This window comes from Besnoitia besnoiti, chromosome IV (assembly GCF_002563875.1).
Source record: "Besnoitia besnoiti strain Bb-Ger1 chromosome IV, whole genome shotgun sequence".
NCBI classification, from domain to species: Eukaryota; Apicomplexa; class Conoidasida; order Eucoccidiorida; family Sarcocystidae; genus Besnoitia; species Besnoitia besnoiti.
Genome location: NC_042359.1, coordinates 3,686,334 through 3,708,119, shown reverse-complemented (window position 1 = coordinate 3,708,119; position 21,786 = coordinate 3,686,334). Strand labels below are relative to the sequence as shown.

General features: G+C 58.4%; 2 protein-coding genes across 2 annotated transcripts; one reads left to right on the top strand and one right to left on the bottom strand.

Moving 5' to 3' along the window:
* Nucleotides 1–419: 419 nt before the first annotated feature.
* On the top strand, nt 420–17,138 carry BESB_056410 (uncharacterized protein; the record flags this gene model as incomplete). Its single annotated transcript, XM_029364076.1, has 24 exons — nt 420–1,379; nt 1,758–1,877; nt 2,298–2,658; nt 3,189–3,253; nt 3,747–3,802; nt 4,161–4,216; nt 4,700–4,818; nt 5,171–5,478; nt 5,904–5,957; nt 6,705–6,928; nt 7,515–7,639; nt 7,890–7,980; nt 8,359–8,432; nt 8,850–9,479; nt 9,920–9,971; nt 10,132–10,290; nt 10,767–10,927; nt 11,404–11,495; nt 11,985–12,096; nt 12,322–12,376; nt 12,860–13,153; nt 13,698–13,867; nt 14,502–15,809; nt 16,236–17,138. 24 exons carry the CDS (start codon nt 420–422, stop codon nt 17,136–17,138), a joined length of 6,549 nt encoding a protein of 2,182 aa, XP_029219999.1.
* A 1,701-nt stretch (nt 17,139–18,839) lies between these two features.
* Nucleotides 18,840–21,449, bottom strand: BESB_056400 (FAD binding domain of DNA photolyase domain-containing protein; the record flags this gene model as incomplete). Its single annotated transcript, XM_029364075.1, has 4 exons — nt 18,840–20,045; nt 20,208–20,325; nt 20,590–20,861; nt 21,135–21,449. The coding sequence occupies 4 exons, from the start codon at nt 21,447–21,449 to the stop codon at nt 18,840–18,842; spliced, it is 1,911 nt and encodes a 636-aa protein (XP_029219998.1).
* Nucleotides 21,450–21,786: the final 337 nt, after the last annotated feature.

Here is a 21,786-nt window from a genome sequence, read left to right as displayed (position 1 = left end):
CCTTCCTTCCCAGTTTTGTGCTGAAACCGTCATCAGGAGCACCTTGGCCGACTCGAGCCTTCCACCCCGCGACAGCGCGATTCTCGTCTGGGTCATCGATTCGACTCGTTCTCCGCTGAGGAGACGATGCCTTGCGCCGCCACGCCTGCTGCTTGTAAACCCGGTGCTCCCGCTAGTTTTTTTTCTCAGTTTTAGAATATGAACTCCCCCCCTTCGCCTCTACTCGCTGTCGGACGGCCCACGCGACGGTGGACGTCCGCCACACCTCACTCTGTGCACGCACAGGCGCCTTCCGATGAGGCCTCTTCATGCATTTTCGCGGATTCTGCTCCAGTGGAGGCCTCTGCCGCGTCGCCTTCCCATTGTGGCCTTCGCCCTGCATCGCCTGCTTCGCCTGCCTCGCGCGCAGCTCCCTCGCCATGTCTGCAAGCCCCCGCCCCTCGACGGGCTTCTGGGGAATTCCGCTGCCCGGACTCCAGGGTTCTGCGCGCGAACTGATTTCTGTGCGCTCGCGAATTCGACACGCTCCCCGCCCAGCTGCGTCTTCGCCCTGTAGGATGTCGGCGCCCCCTGTCGCGCAGCGTCCGCAGGCGCCTACCCCCCCTCCGGCGTCCTCACCCGCTTGGGCCTCCCTGCGGCCAGGCAGACTCGTCTGGGTCCCCGCGCGCTGTCTGCCTTCCGCGCGCCTTAGCACTCCGCCGGTTGGCGCAGAGCGCGCCACCCGGGCACGCTTCCAGGCGCCTCCTCCCTCTGCTGCGGAGGCAACGAGCGCCGGTTCCTCCTCGTCGCTGCGGCCGCAGACAGCTGCGACTCCGCCGCTCTTCAGAGAGTCGCCTCGGGTTGCGCAGCAATACGACGCTTCGCCGTCCCCCTCGGCGCCGCTTGACAGGTCGTTTCCTGCAGAGACGCCGAATCCTGCGCTCGGTTCGCTCAGGCTGGAAGGAAGGAGGGTGAACGGCGAAGCGAGTGCCTTTGATGCACCCAGCTCGGGAAGGGGCCTCGACTGGCATCCTCAGTTCTCCGCGTCCGGAGGCGAACGCCCTTTTTACCCAGGAAAAGTCATCGCATGCTCCCCTGAGGGCTGTTCTGGTGTATGTACACCGCAACCAGCCACGCAGGCGACCGCGCAGAGGCGCGACGTCGTGAGAACGAACGTGCCGAATCCGCGCAGGGGGGGCGCTGATCCTGACGACTTCGTTGAGGTTGTGGTTTCTCTTGGTCCGGAGGGCAAGGCTTCGGAAGGAAAATGCGGGGGGGATCAGGGCCACGCGGAAGGCGGCGCTGAGGCGAGCAAGGATCACGAGACTGTTGTCAGGGTTCGGCCGGCAGATCTTCTTCTGCGCGACGATGCTTGTGGGACTGTTGACGATAATGCTCAGGTAGGTGAGGCGCCAAATGCCCCTCCACTTCTTCTCCGCGTCATCCACTGATGGACACTCAACGGAATTCCTCAGCCGGCAACGACGCTGGCGAATCCACTAGAAGAATGGACGCTGCAGAGGTGACAATCAGAGTTACGCATTTTTCTGGGCTCCGCGGCATCTCTTAGTGACGAATCCCGGAAGATCCGATACGGCCTCGAACCCAGAAAGGGGTGCTGGGAATGTAACTTGAATGCATGTGCTCTAGGCGTGGTGTGCGCGTGGTTCGCCGGAAAGTCGAAAACTGGCCTCCTGTTTTCTGTCTCTACGGGGAGGGAATCGGCGGCACAAAAACGACGCAGCGAGGCCTCGCGTCCTGCTTTCGTGTCTGTTCAGATGCAGCACCTTAACGAGGCGAATCTCGTCGCCAACATTCGTTGCCGCTTCACCCAGGCCTTCGCGCGCGTGGCTGGCGAGACAGAAGCCGCGGCCGAAGAGCGCCAGAGGAAGATCTATGTACGTACTCGGGAGAGGAAATCGAGCTGAAAGGCAACCTGGCGCCTGCGTTCGCGGGCGGTAGCTGTGGAACTGGCGAAACCCGTCCTCGTGCCTCAGCGCAGATATTCCCTCTCATACATCGCGTCAAGGAGGAATCATCAGTCCCAGGCGCAGGCCCGCGTTCGCAGCCTGAGGCAGCTTGTATTCGGCGCATGCCTGGCGGGCAAGGCGCCGTCTGTCTCATCTCGCTTTTTTGGGGACGCAGTCCGCGTTTCACGCTGACGGCTTTTTTGCTGACGGACCGGCACGTTGTGGGCGTTTCCATGTTGGCGAAGTGCGCCGAAACGGCCCCCGAAATACATGAAATGGCCCGCGGGGTCTCCGCCTGCGAGGATAGCATTATGCAGTCTTCGCACGCCGTGTCTACGATGCCTTCAGACCTACATGGGGACGCTTCTGATCGCGGTCAACCCCTACCGCTTCTTTAACTTGTACGATCGCCGCTGGATTTCCCGATTCTCGAGTCCTTCCTGCACTTCCACTCCTACGTCTTCGTTCTTGCCTGCGTCCTCCGCTGTTCATGCGGCCGCAAGCCGTCCGCCCTCCTCTGAGTCGTGTCTGCCTTCCTCTTCTTCGGGGCTCTTCGCGTCGCCTCCGCCGGCGCGCCGACATGCCACAGATCCTGAGGCGCCTTCGCAGCTCGAAGCCGCTTCCTCGGCGGCGCGCGGACTCGCAGGCAGCCGCCAGGTGCCTCACCCCTTCGCTCTCGCAGAGTTCGCCTACTGCCGTCTCGTCAGAGGTGAGCTTCTTCAAGTCGCCCAGCGAAGGCATCCATGCTCCAGAGGGCGCTGCTCCCTTCGTCAGGCGGGCCTCGATGAAGTTCGGAACCAGGCAAGCTAGGAGATCTGCTGCGCTGCCTGCGCAGGCGCGACGCAGGAGAAGGACACGAGGCGCCGAAGGCGTCTGAGCCGCGGGCGGAGGGAGGCGAGGGACCGCGACTCGCCCCCGCTCGAGCGCCGGCGGAGACAGGTGACCGGCCGGTCTCCGGTGGCTCGGTGGGGTGGTGTGGAAGCCAGCGCCGTCTGGAGGCCCAGGGATGAGGGTTTCGCACAGAGTCGCGAATGGGGAGTTTGATCCAGAGAGATGGGATCGAGACCGCGAATCCGGAGGCGTGAACTGCGTTCTCAGGAGATGGCTAGACGGCAGGCTTCTCCGGGCTCTGCATTCAGACGCTTGGAGGCGTGATCGTGCTTGACAGGGCCCTCGGGGTATGCTGTGCGGGGGGAGACGCTTGAACGTGGAACGCATGTATTTGCGCGGCTTGTGCAGATAAACGGAGTCAGTCGGTGCTGATCAGCGGAGAAAGCGGCGCAGGGAAGACCGAGACGTCTAAAGTACGCAGGGGGGCGGTGTCTCCGAATCGTCACTCGCTGGAAATAGTCGTGCGCGGTGCGGCTGTCTCCCATTCATCTGCATGTGGCTCTCTTGATCGCGCAGGGCCTATGTCAGTTGGCACCGGTGCCTGGCTACTCCGAGGGAAACGCGTACATTTATAGACATATGCGTTTGGTTTGGTGTATGTCCTCTATATATCCATAGATACGTTGATGCAGATGTCTAGAGTAGATGTATTGTCGCTGACTACCGTGACGCGTGGATCTTTGGCGATAGGAAGTGCAGCGCTTGACTCCGGGCCGCTTCGGGTCTGCGGTAGCATGTGAGTCAGCTTGATGTAGATTTGCAATTGTGTGTCTCCAGGCCTATCAAACATCCACATAGAATGCATTTTGGAATGACACGCATCTGAATCGTTGTCCTGCTGTCTGCTGCGTGTGTGCTGAGCTGTCATACGCCTTGATTTTCCTGCTTTTCTGTTCCTTTTCTCAGCACGTTTTGAGCTACCTCGCAGCTGTCTCCGACCACCGCCACGGCGCCCACTGCCAGTGAGCCTTTGCTGCCCTTGCACCTCAGTTCTCTTTTCGATTTGCTTCCTTCTTTCCTAATAGATCTCTAGTTCTCCAAAGATGATGCTGACAGTTGGAGATCTGATGTGCGACGCCTAGGTGGGACTGGGTTTGAGGCAACACCTTTTCTCTCAGTCACACTCAGCAGCACTCGAGAATGAACACAGAATGCCTGCGTAACTCTCTTCACGAATACAGCTATTGTGTGCGCCTTCCGCGGCATTTCGACTGTTCACACATTTTCTTGTACATGAAGAGGGGTAAGAAAACTTTCTATTTTGTTCGATATATTCATACGCGCTCGAGTTTTTTCGCGCTGCCAAATCTTTTTTTTTAGAGGGATGGAGGCGCGGCTGCTTCAGTGCGGACCTGTTCTGGAAGCCTTTGGCAACGGTGAGAGGCTGACCGGCTTTGGCGCTGCGGCAAAAACTTCCCAGTCCTTTCTCTGTTCAGACGCGTTAGACAGGAGATTCTTCACGTTTTGCTGGCGGCTTGAACAGTGTCGAGTCGCTCCCCATGAAGGTCATGAGGGCCCGCATCCCACGCAGAGTGAGGCGTGTGGTGCTTTTGGTCGTTTTCCTGCCGCCTTCCAGCATGCGTGTCGCCCATTTCGGGTGAAAGACGCAGAGTATAAAACACGGCCTGGTGTGCGGTCAGCCGTGAACACCGACGCGCACCTAATGTATCGCGACGCAGAGCAGCGAAAGCAGAAGCTTGTAGAATTGCAACGTGTGTTTCGTGTCCAAACCGGTCTCTGCTGGGCATGTTCGCGTGTATGATGGCTGTCCACGTCGATGTGTCCGTTTTTCGAGTCCGCGGTGGGTTTTCTCTCGTGGCTTGAGTTCGCGTTTGGGCTTCTGCGGGGTGTACGTACAGCGCGCACCGTGCTGAATACCAACAGCAGCCGCTTCGGCAAGATGCTGATGCTTCACTTTACCGACCGCGGAAAACTAACTGGAGCCTCCGTTCTGACGTACCTCCTCGCAAAAGAACGCGTACGTTGCCTTGGAGGCTGCTGTCTCGTGTCAGGCGGAGTTCTTTTCCGCGTCGCAGCGCCGCAGCACTGACGAGGCATCGACAGGCTGACTCTTATTTTATACAGGGCCCGGGCTACGGCGAGTCAAACGACCTCGTTGATGGCTGCGAGCGCGTTTGTCTTTTGTCTTCTGGTCTTTCTGGCGCGCGCCCGCGCTTTCGTTATTTCGCTTTCTCGTCTCAGCTGCAATGCTTCGGTCGCGCGCTCGCGCGTGGCTCGGTGGCTTGTTTGGGGGCGCGAGCGTTATTTTTCTTCGCGACAGGCTTCGCGTGAGGTCTCTGTGACGCTTTTTTCGGTTTCTGCGTACCCAGGTGGTGCGGATCCCCGCAGACGAGTTCGGTTTTCACATTTTCTACGCGCTTTGCAACGCGGCCTCCCGGGGGCGCGAGGACTGCGGCGCAACCGGGGCAGCCGACGACGAGAACGACGCCCTCGGTGACCTTCTCGAGACGCTCGCGCTTGATAAGGGCCCCACGGCCTTTCGGCTGCTGAACTTTGGGGAGTCTGCCGAAGGCGCGCGAGTCAAGCAGGAAGACGAGCGCGCCGAGGAGTCGGCGGAAACCGACGAAGCGCAGGCGATGCGGCCTCTCTCCCCGTGGACTGACCTGCGGAGGATCACGTAAGGCTGAAGTTTGGAAGTGAGACGCAGGCGCTGCGGCACATGTACGCGTCAGCGAGACTCGAGTCATTGGTGGCGCACTTGCTGATGCAGAGAGCTTCCGCGGCCGCACGCATCTGAAGGGGTTCTTCGCATGCATGTCCGCGTATGCATCCATGATGTAGGAGAACCGATACAGAAGCTGTGTGATGAAGAGGAGAGGAATTTCTGCAGGCACCGTGGAGTGAGGCACCGTGAAGCGCGCACCGCTTAAAAGGAAACGAGGCGTCAAGGCCTCTGCCGCGGTCCGGTACCGCGGGTCGCCTGCGGCATGTATCCACACGTGTGAGACCATCTGCGCCTCGTAGCAAACGAGGGCGAAGGGCGAGGAAAGGGGAACTGGAAATTCGAATCCTTGCTTGTCTGTGCGTGTTTCTTTCTTCCAGGCGAGCGATGACCACGGTTGGGATCGACTTTTCGCTGCAGTCTCGGATCTTCAAGTAAGTCTCTCCCCGCTCCCTCGAAGTCGCGTGTGCAGCAGACCTCCTCGAACATCCTGCGGGCGTCGGGCTTGGAACCGGCCTCGGTTTTGACTCGAGCGTAGATGCGAGGTGCCCAACGCACCGGCAGCGAGTCGAAGCCGTTAGCGCGTCCGTGCAGTCTCTCTTAAGGCGGCGCGCCTGAAGCTGGCGGCCTGTGCGCCTCCGCAACCGTGTATAAGTTTACATCATTCTCTGTATATGCGTGCGTAGATACTGCAAATACGTGTCGTTCTCTGTCCTTCAAAAGAGTTTTCCGCGGCGGAGGGATGCGTCGGCGTCTGTGTGGGGTGCTGCACTGAGGGTGAGCGCCGTGCCAGCGCTTCTGTGAAGATGTGTCGTTCTCCTGTCCTTGCTCTCTCATCCACGCATGCTCACGCTTATGTAGCTATGTATGTAGATATATATATATATATATATATATATATATATATATATATAGTAAAAATGAGGATTCGAGTCTTTCCGTCCGTAACTTCTTTGAATATATACTGTATTACACTCTCGTCAGGTTGGACTTGAACATATGTGGCGGAAATGGCAGACGCGTTAGATTCAAGCTACTCGCCAGAGGTGCGAAAGGTGTATATCTTCGCGTTTCGTCGACTCCAGCGCCGCTGTCTCTGCGGTCTGCTGCCCGTGAAGCCGCGTCTTTCGCCTAAGCCCCCCCGATGGTGAGCTTCCGCGTTTTTTGTTCGACTGCTCCAGGCTCCTCGCGGCGATTCTTCACCTGGGAAACGTCGCCTTCGTGGACCAGGAGAGCTCCGAGGCGGCGTCTAAGCGGAGAAAAGTGTCTCCTTTGCTCTCGCCGCAGGCGGGGACGAACGCGGGCGAGAGGGTCGAGAGAGGCAGGGGCGCCGCGCCCGGCTCGGAAGCGGTCGCGGTCGCGGAGAGCTCGCGCGAAAGCCTGCGCGCGGCGGCGAGGCTCCTCGGTACGAGCTGACCCGTTTTCCTCAGCATCACGAGTGCTACAGACAAAAGCTGTATTGCCTTCGGTGGCGGGCGAAAAGCTAGCCGTTCTGTGGCTGCGTGAAGCGCCTCAAAAGACACCCGCCGCATGTCTCCTGAGGCCTGCGCACGCTTCCAACATGTGAAGCGACGAGGAGGGGAGGGGTCGCGAATGTCTGTCGCTCTCCGCTGGAGCGCTTCTCCGTGGGCGGCGTCTCACTGACTCACTCCAGTGTACAAAAACACGCATGCGGAGGGGGTTGTGTGTGTCGCTGGGCTTTGAAGCGCGCGCGATGAATGAGAAAAAGCATAGGCAGAGACACGGGCTCCGGGCTCTCGGGGGTGTATGGACACTGCGGCCAAAGGCAGGGAGAGGTGCGGCAGATCGCGAGAAAGTCTTTTTTCTGAATAGCTGCATGGGGGAGATGCGCATTTTGGCAGGCGGCAAGAGGATCCGCAGGTTCGAGCGAATGACGCAACTCGCGCATTCGCGTAAGGCGCGTCGTGTAGTGCCTGCCTGTCCTGTGTTTTCCTGCATGGAGAGTGCGACGGCTGTCCACTTCTCTACAGGACTTCCCTGTGGCGACGAGGGCGAGGAAATGCTTCGTTTAGCTGTCCTCTCTCGGTCGGTGCGCGAGACGCGTTCTTTTTTTGACCTCGAAGGCGCGGCCGCGGCGCGGGATTCTGCATGCAAGGTAAGGCGTCTCGCGAGCTTCAAGAAAAGTGATATATCTGCACCTCAAGCCAGCGGCAGGCGGAGGGGGAGGGGACGGGGGGGGGGGGGGGTTATCTGGATGCGGGCGTGAAGCCTAAAAGCCGAGTCGTGCTGCTGTGTAGGCATCGTCGCGCGGGTTAGTGAGTGCGCTTTGGCGGATCTCACTGTCCAAGCGAGGGCTCCTCAAACTATGCCGATTTGACTACATTCCGCTCTTGTTTCGTCTGCAGACTCTATACAGTCGAGCCTTTGACGCGGTGGTCGCGCGCATCAACGCAGGGCTCAGGACCGCGGCTGCCGGTTTGCGGAAGGCGCCTTCAGGTTCGTTGAGAAAAAAATGGAAAAAGAACAAAGTTAATCAGCATTATTTCCAGAGCCGAAGAAATCCGAACAAGCTTCACGATATACAAGCTCATGAGCAGGAGTGTATCTGCCTGAGACTACGCGGAAAGAGAGAGTGGAGATAATACGTTCTCAAGGCCGAAGGTCATACGTAGTACTTAAGATACTATAGGCTTTTTCTTTCATGTCCTGAGGCGGGATAGAGCCAAGGCGCAGGAGGCCCGAAGCGCGGTGTGTATACAGTGCAAGAGTAGCTCTCCTGAGAAGACACGCAGCCCTTCGCTCCAACACCAACTCTGTTTTTAAGGTTTCGTTGCCGAATGGAGTTGAACTCGTTTTCGGGTGGCCTTGTTGCAGACGAATCCGTGGTCGCCAAGGACGAAGGGAAGCACTCGATTGGAATTCTCGACATTTTTGGATTCGAAGATTTGGTGAGGGCACTAGGAAACCCCAGTTTCACCCGGTGTCCGTACGCCGCTAGCGTCTGGGGCCAAGCCAGAAGATGATCCACGCACCCAGGGGACTTCGAAGTTTCTCTTTTTGTCCGTTTGTTGGAGTGTTTGTTCTCAAACTATTTCTTTGTTTTTCGCTTTGAAGGCGTTGGTTGTGATTGTCTTCCAGTGCGTTCTGTTGCGCCGTTGCGTTTTGTGGAATCTCCGAGATGCTCCATGCACTCAGAGACGTTTTGATTTCGCTGTTCGGGGCCGGAGTCCTCCAGCGATTTAGTCTCACTCAGTTGCTGCGGAACTCCAGTGCGAGTTCTCCTTTGCCCTCGCGTCTACCGGGTTCGTCCTCGGTCTTCCTGACGTGTAAGCCCTCCTCAGCGTTTTTTTTTTTTCTGTTTGCAGCGGCGACACAGCAGCAATCGTTTGGAGCAGCTCTGCATCAACTACGCGAACGAGCGTTTGCACTGCTTCCTTCTGCAGCAGTTGATTTTGCATGAGCGCCTTCTCTACTTGCAGGAGTGCCTGATCGTCGGCGGCGCGCACTCCCCCATCCCGTTGTCGCCTCTCTCGTCTCCGTTTGCTCCTTCTGCGCGCCCATTCTCGGCGTCGCCCGCCCCGTCGTCGCCTGCACTCGCAGCGACATTTTCTGCGTCGCCCTGCGCCTCGCCGCCTCTGCCGCTCGCGAGGGGCGACGCGCAGAAGGCTGTCTTAATCTCGGAAGTCCTGAGAGCCAAGTGCATGAGCAACGCGGAGAAGCTGACCTACACGAGCGCGCTGCTGTGTGCGCTGCTTGCGGGCTCGTCGCTCACCAGCGACTTCTGCGTGGCGTGCGACGCCGACGGCCGCGTGTGGAGACTCGCTGATCCGAAGGGGAGACACGCGGCGCGCCCAGAGGAGGAGGAGGAGGCGACGAAGGCCAGAGAGCTTGCCTCTGTGGCTGCGGCACTAAAGACTCCAGGAGTCTTTGGCATCTTGGAAGAGGCGGGCAGACTCCCAGTCAAGGGAGATCGAGACGTCGTCTTCTACAACCGGGTGAGTGAGACACAGAAAAGAGGGTGATAATACTCGTCGGAGGGGTCTCGAGGAACGGGTTGCTAGCTCACCTCTGCGTCACAAGCAACGAGGGGAAGGGGAGAAGGCGCGCGGTCTCCACGCGGCGCAACAGGGACCTGAGGCACATGCTGAAGGAAAGAAGGGCGTTCAATTCTACGAAAACGGCACAAGGGGACGTGCTGGAGTGTAAAACAGGGAGAGACAAAGTAAAGCACGGGAAGGGAAAAGGGAAGAGGCGGCGTCCGCCGTCTGCTTTTTCTTCGTTTTCTCCTGACTCTCGCTTCGACGCGAGGGTTTAGAGTTTCGGCCGAGGCTGTGAGGGCGTGTGGGCGGCGCCTTGGGGTTTAGGGGATCCTCGAGCCTTTTCTGTTCACTTGTAGAAACGTGTGAGTGTCTTTGCGCAAATCTGTTTGGAGCAGCTGCTGGCGGAGGTCAAGAATAAAGGCGCCGAACGCTTCATCCGCGGCACCAGTAAGCTCCCTCTTTGTTGGAACCTCTCGGGCCTGAGCGTGTTTTTCTGCCTCTCGTGCGGATTTTTCTCTCTCGCAAGAACAGCGCATGAGGATTCGACAGTGTGTGTTTCGTGCAGTTTTGTTGGACGCGGATTCCGAATTTTGGGATTTTTTTTCAGAGCCGTCCTCCTCGCAGCTGCGAGGAGAGAGAGGCGATCCGCTTCACTTCACGGTGTCGCACTTTGCCTGCGACGTCACCTACGACGCGCGGGATTTTTGCCGCTCCAATGGAGAGGCCACGTCTGACGAGCTCGAACGCCTCTTCAGTGCATGCACGAGTGAGAGTTGAAAGAAAAAGTTTGCGGAGCGCAACCGCAGGCCGATCTACGCAGCGCTGAAAGAAGAAAGAGGGGGGAACCAAAGCGAATACGCCTCGCCGTTCGGCATTTCGACTGCGGACTGGGGTCTGTTTTTCTCCGCGTTGTCGGAATGGCGAGAAGGCCGCAGGTGGGAGACGCGGACGGTAGCCTCGCTGGTCTGCGGCAGCCGCCGCGTACCGTGAACATGTATAGACTTATATACGTCTATACCTGTAACACCGCAGCTTCATTTTGCGGATTTCCAGAGAGTGGAGAGCGAAACGCGTGAGCAGCCTCTTTCTCGCTTGTTTAGGCGGATTTCGTCCGTTTGCGCACCGAACTCACGGTCTAAGTGCGCTCTTTCTCGAGTGCTGCGCGTGGAGCAGAAAGGTTTTGACGAAGCGAACCTCCGGAAGGTGTGCGCCCGTGTGCCGTGTGGGGTCGCGCGTGTGCAGCCTACACGAGTCTCCTTGGGGACACCAAGCCCCGCGAGCCCGGCGCCCGAGGGCCTGCGACCGCGTTGGGCTCCAAGGCGGGCGGCGGGGGACGGCGGAGCACGCTGAGCGTCCACTTCGCCTCTCAACTTCAGCAGGTTCTCAAGTCTCTGCAGGAAACTGTGAGCCTTTTTCCGCTCGAATAAGTCACGTAGCGAGGCGCGCGTGGACCGCGACGTTCAGGATGCAGACAGGAGAGAATTCTTTGCTCGGGTCCTTTCAGCCGTGTCAAAAATGAGAGTTCGGGGGGCTTAGCGGAGACGCCTCAACCGTAAACCCTAACCCTCAACGTTTCCCGCGGCTCCAGCTTCTCGCCCAAACGGCTGAGAAGGTGCTGTGGCTTCCGTGCCTCAGCTGGGCTGCAGAGGCGGCGCTCAGCCGTCTTTTGGATCCCCCAGAAAGGCTGAGCCGTGTGCCTGCGGCCTTGTCTGTGTCTCGAGAGTGAACCGCGCCACGCCAGCGTTGCGCCGTTGACAAGATATGCATACAGCGCATTTAAACGCGTCTCGTTTCCTCTCTCCTTCACCGAGAGTGGCCGCTCTGCGCAGAGTCCACTCTTTCTCCCTCGACGTTTTCGCTTTGTCCCTTTCTGCATCAGCCTTGTCACTTCATTCGCTGCGTCAAGCCGAATCAACAACAGCGAGCGGCCGTGTTCGAGGAGCCCTACGTTCACACGCAGCTGCGATGCAGGTAAGGGGTTCGATGTCCTCTTGCACGCGCCGGTCCTCCCGCGAGGCGCTCCAGAGGACCGATGCTTCCACGGAAATTTCTCCGGCACGAAGCAGCGAAGAAACCGCAGCCGCAAGGCGGGGAAGGGCAGCGCGAGGAGCCCACGAGGCTTCGGGGGAGGCGGCGGGATCGGGCCCAAAACGAGGACTATACCTCCGAGAGTTATGAAGATCCCCCCAAACAGCTTGGATAGACAGTTTCTTGAGGCTGTTTTCTCACAGTGGTTGGTACAGAGGAGGGCGGAGAGGGACAGAAGGGCGCAGGCGTGAAGCATTTTTTATCTTCTTAATCTATTGCTTCTAGAGACGAAAAAGTGAGAAGGCAAGAGGGCAGAGGGAGAGGGGGGACACGAAGAAAGAGGCGGGTCTGCGCGGTGATGGAGTGCAGAAGCGAGAGAGAGGCAAGCTGATGATTTTCTCTTGTGCGGGCTTTTGGGACTGTTCCGTTCAGCGGCATGGCAGATCTGCTTCACGTCATGGCAGACGGGTTTCCTTGTCGCCTCTCCTACACCGACCTCTGGGCTCGGTACGAGGCGCAGCTCCCCCCGCAACTGCGCGAGACGGTGAGGATTCTTCAGTTTTTCGAATTCAGACTGCCTTCCCACGAATTCGGGGATCGGCAGAATGAACTCTGCATGCAGAACCCTAAATTCTCTTCGAGCCCTGTGTCGCTGTGCATTGGGGTTCCTGTCTGGGGTGCGTGGCGCTGCTGGTTGCGGGGCTGGCTGCGGTCACTTTCGCGTCACCTCTGTCGTTTTTTTCTCATTTTCGTGTTTTCGTCTCTTCAGCTGGACCCGCGGGACTTCGCCACCCTCGTCTTGGATGCTCTCCAGCTGCCGCAAGGTGCGCACAACGGGGACTGTTTTTCTCCGCAGAGCGACAGGTCTTGCTGCGAGCGTTTTCGCTCCCCCTGCCACTGTTCGATGATCTTTACGCAGTTCAACCGTGTATCATGAATTCCAGAAAACTTACATCATTCTCGTTTATATAAATGTATTAGTTCTTGTCAAGCTCCTTGTATCTATTTAGCTCTCTGCGTACTTAGGATCCCCCTTCTCAGGGTTTCGAGCTTGGTCGCCTCCTTCCTGGTCTGCTCTGCTGTCGCTCGGCAGCGTCTCTGTCCTATCTCTACCTCTTCTGGCTTTGAATCCTCTCTCGTTCGCGTCAGCGCCGCCAATCTCCCGAGTCGTTTCCTCTCGCTGATGTTTTTCACGCAGCCCCGCTTCGGGCTGTCGTGAGCTGCATCACCTTTTTTGGTGCGTCTGCTTTGTCCGTCGCTCTTTCTGGAATCGTTTCGCGCGCGTCTCTTCGGTCTCCTTTGCCCAGATGCCTATCGGTTGGGCTCGTCGCGCGTCTTCTTCCGCCTCGGGTGCATGGACATCCTCGACGAGCTGTTGCTCAAGAAAGCTCCCCTGCGGCGCTTGTCTAGCGGGGGAGGAGGCGCGGAGGCAGGGTCGCGGGCGGGCGAGGAGACAGTCTCCGGGCCCTGTTCAGCCGCCTCGTTCATCGACAGCGTCGTCGCAGCGGTGCTCGCCGCGCACGCCAAGCGAAAGCGACGGCGTGTACTCAGACACGTCCTCATCGGCGTCCGCCTGCGGCTGGCCTTTGCGAAACAAAGAGGTAGGCGAGCGTCTCAAGTTCAGGGAGGGCGTCGTGAAAAACCGACACCGCCGCGACAAACACAAGCGGGGGCGAAGGGTTTGACAGTCCACGAAACTCTTTTGCATCGTTTGGGGTCGTCGTTCCCTTCCTTCTCTCTCGAAAGCTTGCTGTGTCCTCGCTGCATCGTCACTCCCCTGGCTACGCTCCTCTCTCTCTGTTTCGCCTCCGCCTTCCGGCCTCCTGGCTGCGCGAAAGTCTTTGCGGTCTCTCCGCGGCGTTCCTTCGCCGGCAGCCTCAATGCGAGACGAATAAGTCTGCGGCCTGAGGCGTGTGGCTGGTATTTCACTAGCATTCCCTTCTGTCTGAGCCTCGCTTCTGCGGCGTGTTTCTTCTCGTCCTGGACTCCCCAAGTTATGTCCTTGCGGGTTCAACGGCGGGACGGGCTTTTCCCCTTCGAGTCATGCTGCGGGCCTCTGTAGTGCTGCGAGGGAAGTCGCGGGATCGGCAGAAAGGGCCTCTCATCTTGTCGGGTCTGTGCGCCCTCTGTCACCGCGTTGTTCAGCCTTCCTCCTCGCGTCGCTGTGCGCCGTTCGCGCCCTCCGCGTGGTTCAGCCGCGGCGCCGAGTCGCCGCCGCCGTCGCGGGGCTCCTCGAGGCTCTAGGACACGCTGCTCGCGCCCGGGAGGAGAGACGCCGCGAGGCTCGCCTTGCCGCGGCCGCGACGAGACTTCAGGTCAGAACGCACGCGTGGAAAAGAAGAGACGCGAGCGGGGGGACGGCGAGAAAAAGCGAGAAGGTTTCAGGGTGGCAGCCAGACGCCAGTGCAGCGCGAGAAGCGGAGAGAGGGACAAAGAGAAAGACAGCGGAAGGTGGAAAAACAGAGGATTGGAGAATGGGGAGAGGACGTCGGGGAGGGGTGGGCCTTTTGACGCTCAAAGTGGAGTCAGTGGTTAGGCGAACAGGTGAACGCTTCAGCACGTGAGTATTCGGTAGGATCTTCTTGGTGATTGTTGGTAGCGCTGCTCCGCAAGCAACGTACATCCTCTAGAGCAGCCTTGCGACTACTGCATAGTGTTCGACCGGGGATGGTGCAGCACTGCCCGCGGTGAGACCGAGAAAGAAAAAAACCGGACGGCAGTCAGCGTCGCCTCGCGGGGAAGGACTTGAGCTGCCGGGAGACACGGAGGGCTGGTTCAGCTCCGTTGCTACCCCGAGCAAGGGAACAGTTAAGGTATATAAGGCATGTGGGGGCGTCCGCTCCAGACTTGTGTTTCTGGTCGGTCAGCACGAAGCGGTGCTTCCGAGTGCGTGTATGCGCAACTGCATACTTTCTTGGCGTCCGCGTTTGCTCTCCACTGTCTCGCCAGGCATTTTTCCGCGGCTGCCTCGCGCGTCGGCGATCGCGCCAACTGCGGCTGGAGAGAGCGCACGCGGCGCTGCGGCGACGGCAAGAAGAAGACGCATACAGACAAAAGCGAGAGACGATGGAAAGGAAGGCTGCGGTGGCGGTGCAGAAAGTGTGGCGTGGGGTTCTGAATCGCAGGCACGTGGCGAGACAGCACGCTGCGGCGGTGTCTATACAGCGGCACTGGTGGGGCTTTCGAAACCGGCGCGGAAAGCACTTTTTCTTTCTCCAGTTGCGCAAGATTCAGCGAGCGGTGCGTCGCTGGCTGGCGGGGAAACGCGCCTGGAGAGAACGGAAGGAGGACAGAGCGGCGCGGCTGGCGCCCGAGGAACGAAAAGGCCGACAGTCGTCCTCCTCTGGGCTCTGTTGCGACGGATGCCCCTCAGACGACGAACCGCTCCTCTTGCCCTTCTCGGGCGTATCTACAGCAAGCGGGGACCTCGAGCTCTCGATTTCTTCCGAGCCTGCGGCCGGCGACGGGTTTGCTCTTGGGAATCCCGAAGTCGGCGCCTGCTTCCAAAAGACGCATAGCCTCACCCTTGGCGCGCATCCGCGCGCACGCTGGCCTTCTTCATCTCACTCTTCTCTCCTTGTATCTCCCACACCGTCTCTCCCTCCTGACATGCCACTCGCCCCGTCTGCCTCGCGCTCCGGTGCGTCCTCCGCGTGTGGCTTTGCCGCGGCTGCCGCGCCGCCTTCCCTCTCGCGGCCCTGTGCCTCGCCAGATGCCTCGCCCGCACGGAGGCGCGGCGCCGCGGCAGCAGAGGAAACCTCCGCGAGAGCTTCGAGAGCCCGTTTGACGCCTTCCGGGGAGGCGTGCCCAGCCGCCAGGGCACCCGGCGACGCGACGGCCTCGGGCGCGGCCGCGCTGGAAGCCCTGCGCCGGGAGAAGGCGTACGCCGAAGACGGCGAGGACGACGAGGACCTGCTGGGTCTGCAGTCTCCGCCAGCTTCGCCGCGCGAGGTGCGTGGCGCCTTGCCAGGAAAGGAGGGCGACGCGCTTCAGAACGGGATTCGAAAGGCTTGCGCGGAACCGCGAGAGGGCCTGCTCCCTGTGTCTTCGCCTGAAGCTGGCGCGGGTGTCTCTAAGGTCGCCAGGAGACCCGGGGTCGCGGGCGACGCCGCTGGCGATTCGCATCGGCGAGATAGGGGCGGCGACCAGAACGTCGCACAGAGTATCTGTCGCGCGCCAGAAGTCGTCTCTAGCCCGCATTCGCGCGAGGGGGGCCGTCTTGACCAGTCGCGCACGCATCCGCACGACTACGCACGCGTAAGCAACTCACAATACCACCGTTGTGAAAAAGTCCTCGAAAAACGCGGACACATTTCTGTTTCTTGACCTCGGCTTCGGCGCCTAGAAAGTATTGAGTCGTCGAGCATGGGAACCGGGCATGCCCTCCTCAGGAGGCTTTCGAGAGTGGCGAACAGGGGGCAGGAGCCACAGAGGCAGAGCCCATTCGCAGACGCCTGCTTACTGCAGATCCGCAGCGTTTGATGTCGCGACGAAGCTGCGCACTCGAGCCGCGTCCTTGGCCTCTCTCCATCACAGGTTCGGGTCTGTTCAGGGGAATTGCCTTCCGCAGTGTATTTGCTTCTGCGAGAGTCAGCTCGTGCGTCTGTTCCACTGATCAGTACTAGCTCTTTTCTGTGCTCCACGTGTGTCATCCGATCCTGCGCGACTTCTTTCTCTTCGCAGGCTGAAGTGGCCTCGGAAAGGTGTCCCTCGACTGCCGTGGGAGCTTCGCACGACGGAGGCGGCTCGCGGCGCGGGCACGCGACTTCCCCGCTGGCTGCCAGGCCTCTGCAGACTGCCAGCTTGCCGGCGACTTGCTCAGCGGGCGAGGTTGAGGCGCGAGAGCGCGACGGAAGCAGATCGTCTTCAGATTTGCCCCTGAAGCGCTCTGCTGCGGCCGCGCCAAGTTGCGTCGCCGCGGGCGCGAGGATGCCGGCGGCGCCCGCGGCGCGGCAGAAGCGGAAGCTCGAGGAGGTGGAGGACGACGGCGAGGCGCCCGAGGGGTCGGTCGGGTCAGAGGCCTGGAACGAAACCGCCTTCCTCCCTTCCAGCGATGGCGAGGAGACCTTCGAGGACGGCCACGACGAAGAGCGGGCAGGCGAGGAAGCTCAGGGTCTGTGCATCGCCTACAGTCCGCTCCCAATGTCATCCACGCCTCGCGCAGACTCCGCCCCCGAGCGAGTGGCATCTGTGCCGCGACCGCTTCCTCCCTGCCGAATCCCGCCAGTAAATCGGAGAACGGCCTCCCACGCGTCGCCGCGTCGGTCATGCGGAAAGTCGTGTCCGCCTCTGCGTGCGGACGCAGCGGCGGTCGGTCCACGTGAAGGGGGGGACTCTGCAGGGCGGTCCCAGAGAGACGCGCAGTCGTCCATTCCGCGGCCTCTGCCTGGGCGACAGAAGAAAAATTCGGCTTTTTCTGTGTGTGGTTCACCGACTGTCGCCCAAGACGCGACCGACGACGGGGTGTGTCGGCCTCTCGCAAAGGCTTCCTCGCTTGCAGGAACGAAAATCCCCTCCCCGTCCTCGTTTGTCGCCGCGATGAAGAGGAAACGAAGGAAACTCGAAGACACCCTCGTGACGCAGTGAAGGCCTGGGCGATCCAGCGACGCACAGCGGCTTGCTGTGGGCTGAGAATCCTCGCGGAAATCTATGTCGAACGCGTATGCGTAGATATACAGGTAGTAGGAATTTCACGACTTCCGTAGTATTTTTGCTGCGTGAAAGTGGGAATGTGTGCACCAAGATGCAACGTCGGGACGAGATAGCTGTTGGCGGGAACCCCTTGAATTCTGACGAATTCGCGGAAACTTTTTTTTCCAAATGTCTAAACGGCTCACCGCTCACCAGTCGATCAACTCCACTACATAGGTTGAGAGAACCTGACGGGGTTTCGGCTGAATGTCGCCTGCTCCTCCCCCCCTCCGCCTTCCCCCTTGCTGAGGCTCGGCTATTAACAAGCGGCTGCTTTTTTGCCGCCAAAACCGGCTCAGTTTTCTTGTGTTGGGAAGGAGCTCTCGCCGCAAGTAATGGAGGGCGCCCACTGACTCCTTCCTCATTATATTTGTTTGCAAGTCACACATGAGTTGCTCCAATGCACGTCGTTCTCTCCCGGTGACCACGAAGGCTGCATCACCATCAGAGCCGCGGGAAAAATGGTGACCCGCATTCGTGCGCACTCACCTTCAGACTGCGTTCAGGGGCGTCAGCCCGCGATACTTGAAGCGCGGCACACACTGCGGTAGTCCTCGTTGTGCTGTCGCAGCGGCCTCAGAGCACGAGAAAAGGAGTATCTCTCTGAAGGGTTAGTGTGGCGTGTGCGCGGGTGTGCTGTCCAAGACGTGAGGAAGTCGAACGGCGTTCACCCTTCAGAGAGGCTTACGAACGCTTTCGTTAGCATCAGCCCGCATGTATCTGCGGGAGAGTTGCCGCCGCGCCAACTCAAGAAAGGTTCTGCATACTAGTGCACTAGCTGATACATCTTTTCCACCTACTACCGTCGAAAAACTGCGCAAACTCTATTCAACGACACGGAGCCGTAAGTTTCCAACGAGCGCACTGCATTGGAGACTTTGGGATGCATGAGCCTCTTTCTAGAGCTCGGTATGCGCGAAGGCGGTCGTCGCGCGTTTTCAAGAGAGTGAAGTCTCCCACATCGCCTCGACAACGGCCTTCGCGGCTCTCGAGTTACGATGAGCGCATTGCCTCGCCAAGGTTTGGTCATCACAAGCATGCAAGTAGATCGACAAAACGTTGGCACCCACGTCGACAGCTGCTTCTCGCGTCAACAAGATACCGCTCATAACACGAAGTCATCAAGAAATTACGCGCGTTTCTAACCATCTGCCTGTGCCTACGGGTCCAATTTGCTCTTCAGGCGCGTCACACTAGACGTCGAATGTGCGCGGCAGGCGCTTGGCCCCGACGGCCCCCCGTTCATCTCGGTCATTTGACAAGTTTTCCCCACTCATTGCCGCGACGAGTTCTGAGGCCTTAACCACCCTAGGCTGCGAAGGCTCCAGCCAACCCTCCTAGCTTATTCGCCCGCACACTCCTACGAAACAACATAGCAGGAACGACGCCAAAGCGCTTCTTGATCGCGAGACGCAAGATCATCCACAGCCATGTTCGGATTGGTTGCTCCCGCGCAAGCTCACTGTCTTGATGTTGCTCTCGCACTGCGGAAAGCAAACCGCCAACGCTCTCGTGAAAAGTGTCGGCAATCGAGTGCTCAATGCGCTGGCCCTTACGAGCGTGCCTCCGCTCAAACCTTGGATAGTATTCTGCTCTTCATGCACTTACTTCCTGCACTCCGGCATCGGCCTCCTGCATTTCTCTAGTTTCTTCGGAGCGGACCTTTTCTTCCGCGGCGCTGTTCTTCCTCTCTTGTTTTGTCTGTCCTCCTTGCCTCTGACCGGTCTTCTTTTCTCGAGGTAGGGCAGTTGCTTTGGTGTCCGCCGCGTGCTGCTCTGTTTTCTTCATCATGCGCTCCTTGATTCTATCGGGATTCTTGGTGGACCCCTCCTCAACTTCCTCCTGTGGTTTACCGGCAGGAGGCAGCAATCCCTTTTTCATCGCACTCAGTGCATTTTCTGCGGCCCCCGGGTATTTGCATACAAACGTCTTGACGTCGAACTTGCGCTCACATCCTTGGTAATTCATGTATCTAATTTTGCCGAAAATGGGACGCTCCTTGAACCCCTGGTCATGAACGCCTCCAATACTCCACATGCAGCCTGTTACACCGTTCGGATCTGTGCCGTCCAAGTGATACCTGTCATTCAATTGTAGGGCAGTTTTCAGCGCTTCCTGGGGCGATTTTGTCCATTCTAGAAGTTTTTTGGCCCAGTACATACGCAGGAAGCCATGCATCTTCCCTTCGCGGATGAGTTGCATTTGTGCAGCATTCCACAGGTCGTCGTACGTCTTCCCCTCCTCGAGCGATTTGAAATCATACTGCGGTTCCCGTTTATCCTTTGCATGCTTGTTCAACGTCTCTTGCGCCCAAGCCGGCGCACCTTTCACATCGTCATAATGAGGATTAAAGAAAACGAAGTTCTCCGCCAGCTGGCTTCTCACAACGACCTCGTCGAAGAAGGCAGCCACCCCGTCAAGGACGGCTTTGTCGGTGGTCTTCTCCTTCAGCTTGAACACTTCCATTGCACAGCGGTGTACCGCAATGTGGCCAAAGTGAATATACGGTGACAAATCACTCTGGACGTCGGCTAAAGGGTCGTTGCGAGCTTTTCCATATTTTGCAAGGTTCTGCGGAGTTGCAAATGCCTTCAGCATTCCCAGGGCAGCCCTCGTTCCTGGCTTCCAGAAGTCCAGTGGCTCGGGGGGCTCCGGCTTAAGTGTGGACATAACTCTTTGCTCATCCAACGGGAACAACTTTTTGCTCGTCCACGGAATCGGATGGAATTTAACGGGTGGGCAGGGCAACATGAATTCTTTCATCAGCTTCTGCAGCTTCGGCCGAAGTGTGCGGGCGGCAGTCTACGAGCACATGGCAGAGAACGGGGGATGCATGATTGATGGAGTTCTATCTCCGAGTACCGATGCCGATGACAGAGCAAGTCGAAAGAGCAGCCCCACTACGCCGGTAAGTTGCATCCTTGTCGGCTGACAAACAAATGAAGACGAGCTGGATAAGCGTACCTCCATCTTGTTGGAAGTAACCCAGCACGGTACTACCCCGTGTGTGTCAACCTGGTAGAGAGGCGAAAGACCTTCTGCATAAACTCGGGTCAGAGCCTCGGTGACCTGCACCGGCAGCCTGCACATTACAGAAAAAGTAAAACACAACGCAGACAGAGAGAGAGCTAGTTGGGCCATAACGGGCAGGCGACAGTGTTGCGTTTTTTAACCGTTTTATTCCCTTCAGTGTACACCTATACTTCACCAATTCCTTTCTGCGTATAGAAAACATTTGTTTACATGGTACAACGCAAACAGGCGCAAAAATATATACATATGTATAATAAGTGTACGTATATATATATATAAATGTATGTGTATAAATATCGTGTAGGGTCAATACCTGAGTGGGTTGAAATCACACACCGCCAGAGCTGGTTGGAGCGTGGCAAACACCTCCTCTATCTTTTCATTGGCCTCTTCAAGTCTCTTTTTTGGGTCTTTGCTGGCGACTATGGGCAGCTCAAAACCAATATTCAGTGCCTTGAGATCTTCTTCGACTTCGCGAGCGCCCCCCATGAAAAAAGATAAGTGGCGCCGGGAAGGGTAGAATGCGAGGCCCGGGACGAGCAAATGAATCACAATGAGGGGCTTTTTCAGCGAGAGCGCCGCTTCCTGCGGGTTTCAGAACACAGTCAAGTGTTGCCACCGCAACATCTTCAGTTTTTGGTGTTTCGCAGGGGGATACCACATCTTGCACCTTCAGCCACAATCGAAATAGACTTCAGTCAGCGCCACTGCCTACATCAAACCATGTGGCGTCCTAAGCAGTGTACCTGTCTTGAAGACGGGAACTTGGACAGTAGTTAGTGTCGCGCCCACTAACGGTATAGTGTTCGAGGTGCGCACATGATCGGCTACTCTGCCAGCGTAGCCCGTTCTTCTTACCTGCGCCAGGAGAAGTGCCCAATTATCTTGCACCCGGAGATCCCGCTGCAGATAGCATATCACCACCTTTCCGTCGGCCTTTGGTTCCTCGACTTCTTTTGTCAACAGACGGATGCGGCGCTCATCTACGCTGCCGTCCTTCAGCCAGTTACGCTTGCCGCCTGCCACGATGTTGGCTTCCTCAGCCACCGACGCGGACCTTTTCGTCCTCTTTTCTGGCTTCTGTCCAATTTCGGCTGATGCTGACCTCTTTAGTTCCTTCACAGGCTGCACCGCCGCTTTCCGCGGGGGAGACACATGGGTGGGATGTGGCATTTTTCTCTCCAAGATCCGGAACACAGAAAAGCACGGGGTCGTCCTCAGTCGCAGCACACGGCCCGCGAATGACCAAAACTCAGTGCGAATGATGCTTGCGCGCGCTCTTACCCGCTGGGCAACGGGGAGCTTCAAAAAGTTTGAGCGTCTCGTCGAGAAAAAGATGGAAGCAAAAAAATTGCAACCACGAGCGAGGGATCAGCTGTTACCGTGGCTCATCCAGGCTACGGGCTGAGCGAAAGTGGACGGTGAAGCGGCTCTGTTCGCTAGTTACGTTCGCAGCATGCGCTCCTGAGCCCTTAATGTACGAACGGTGACCCCAACCAGCAGAATGTTA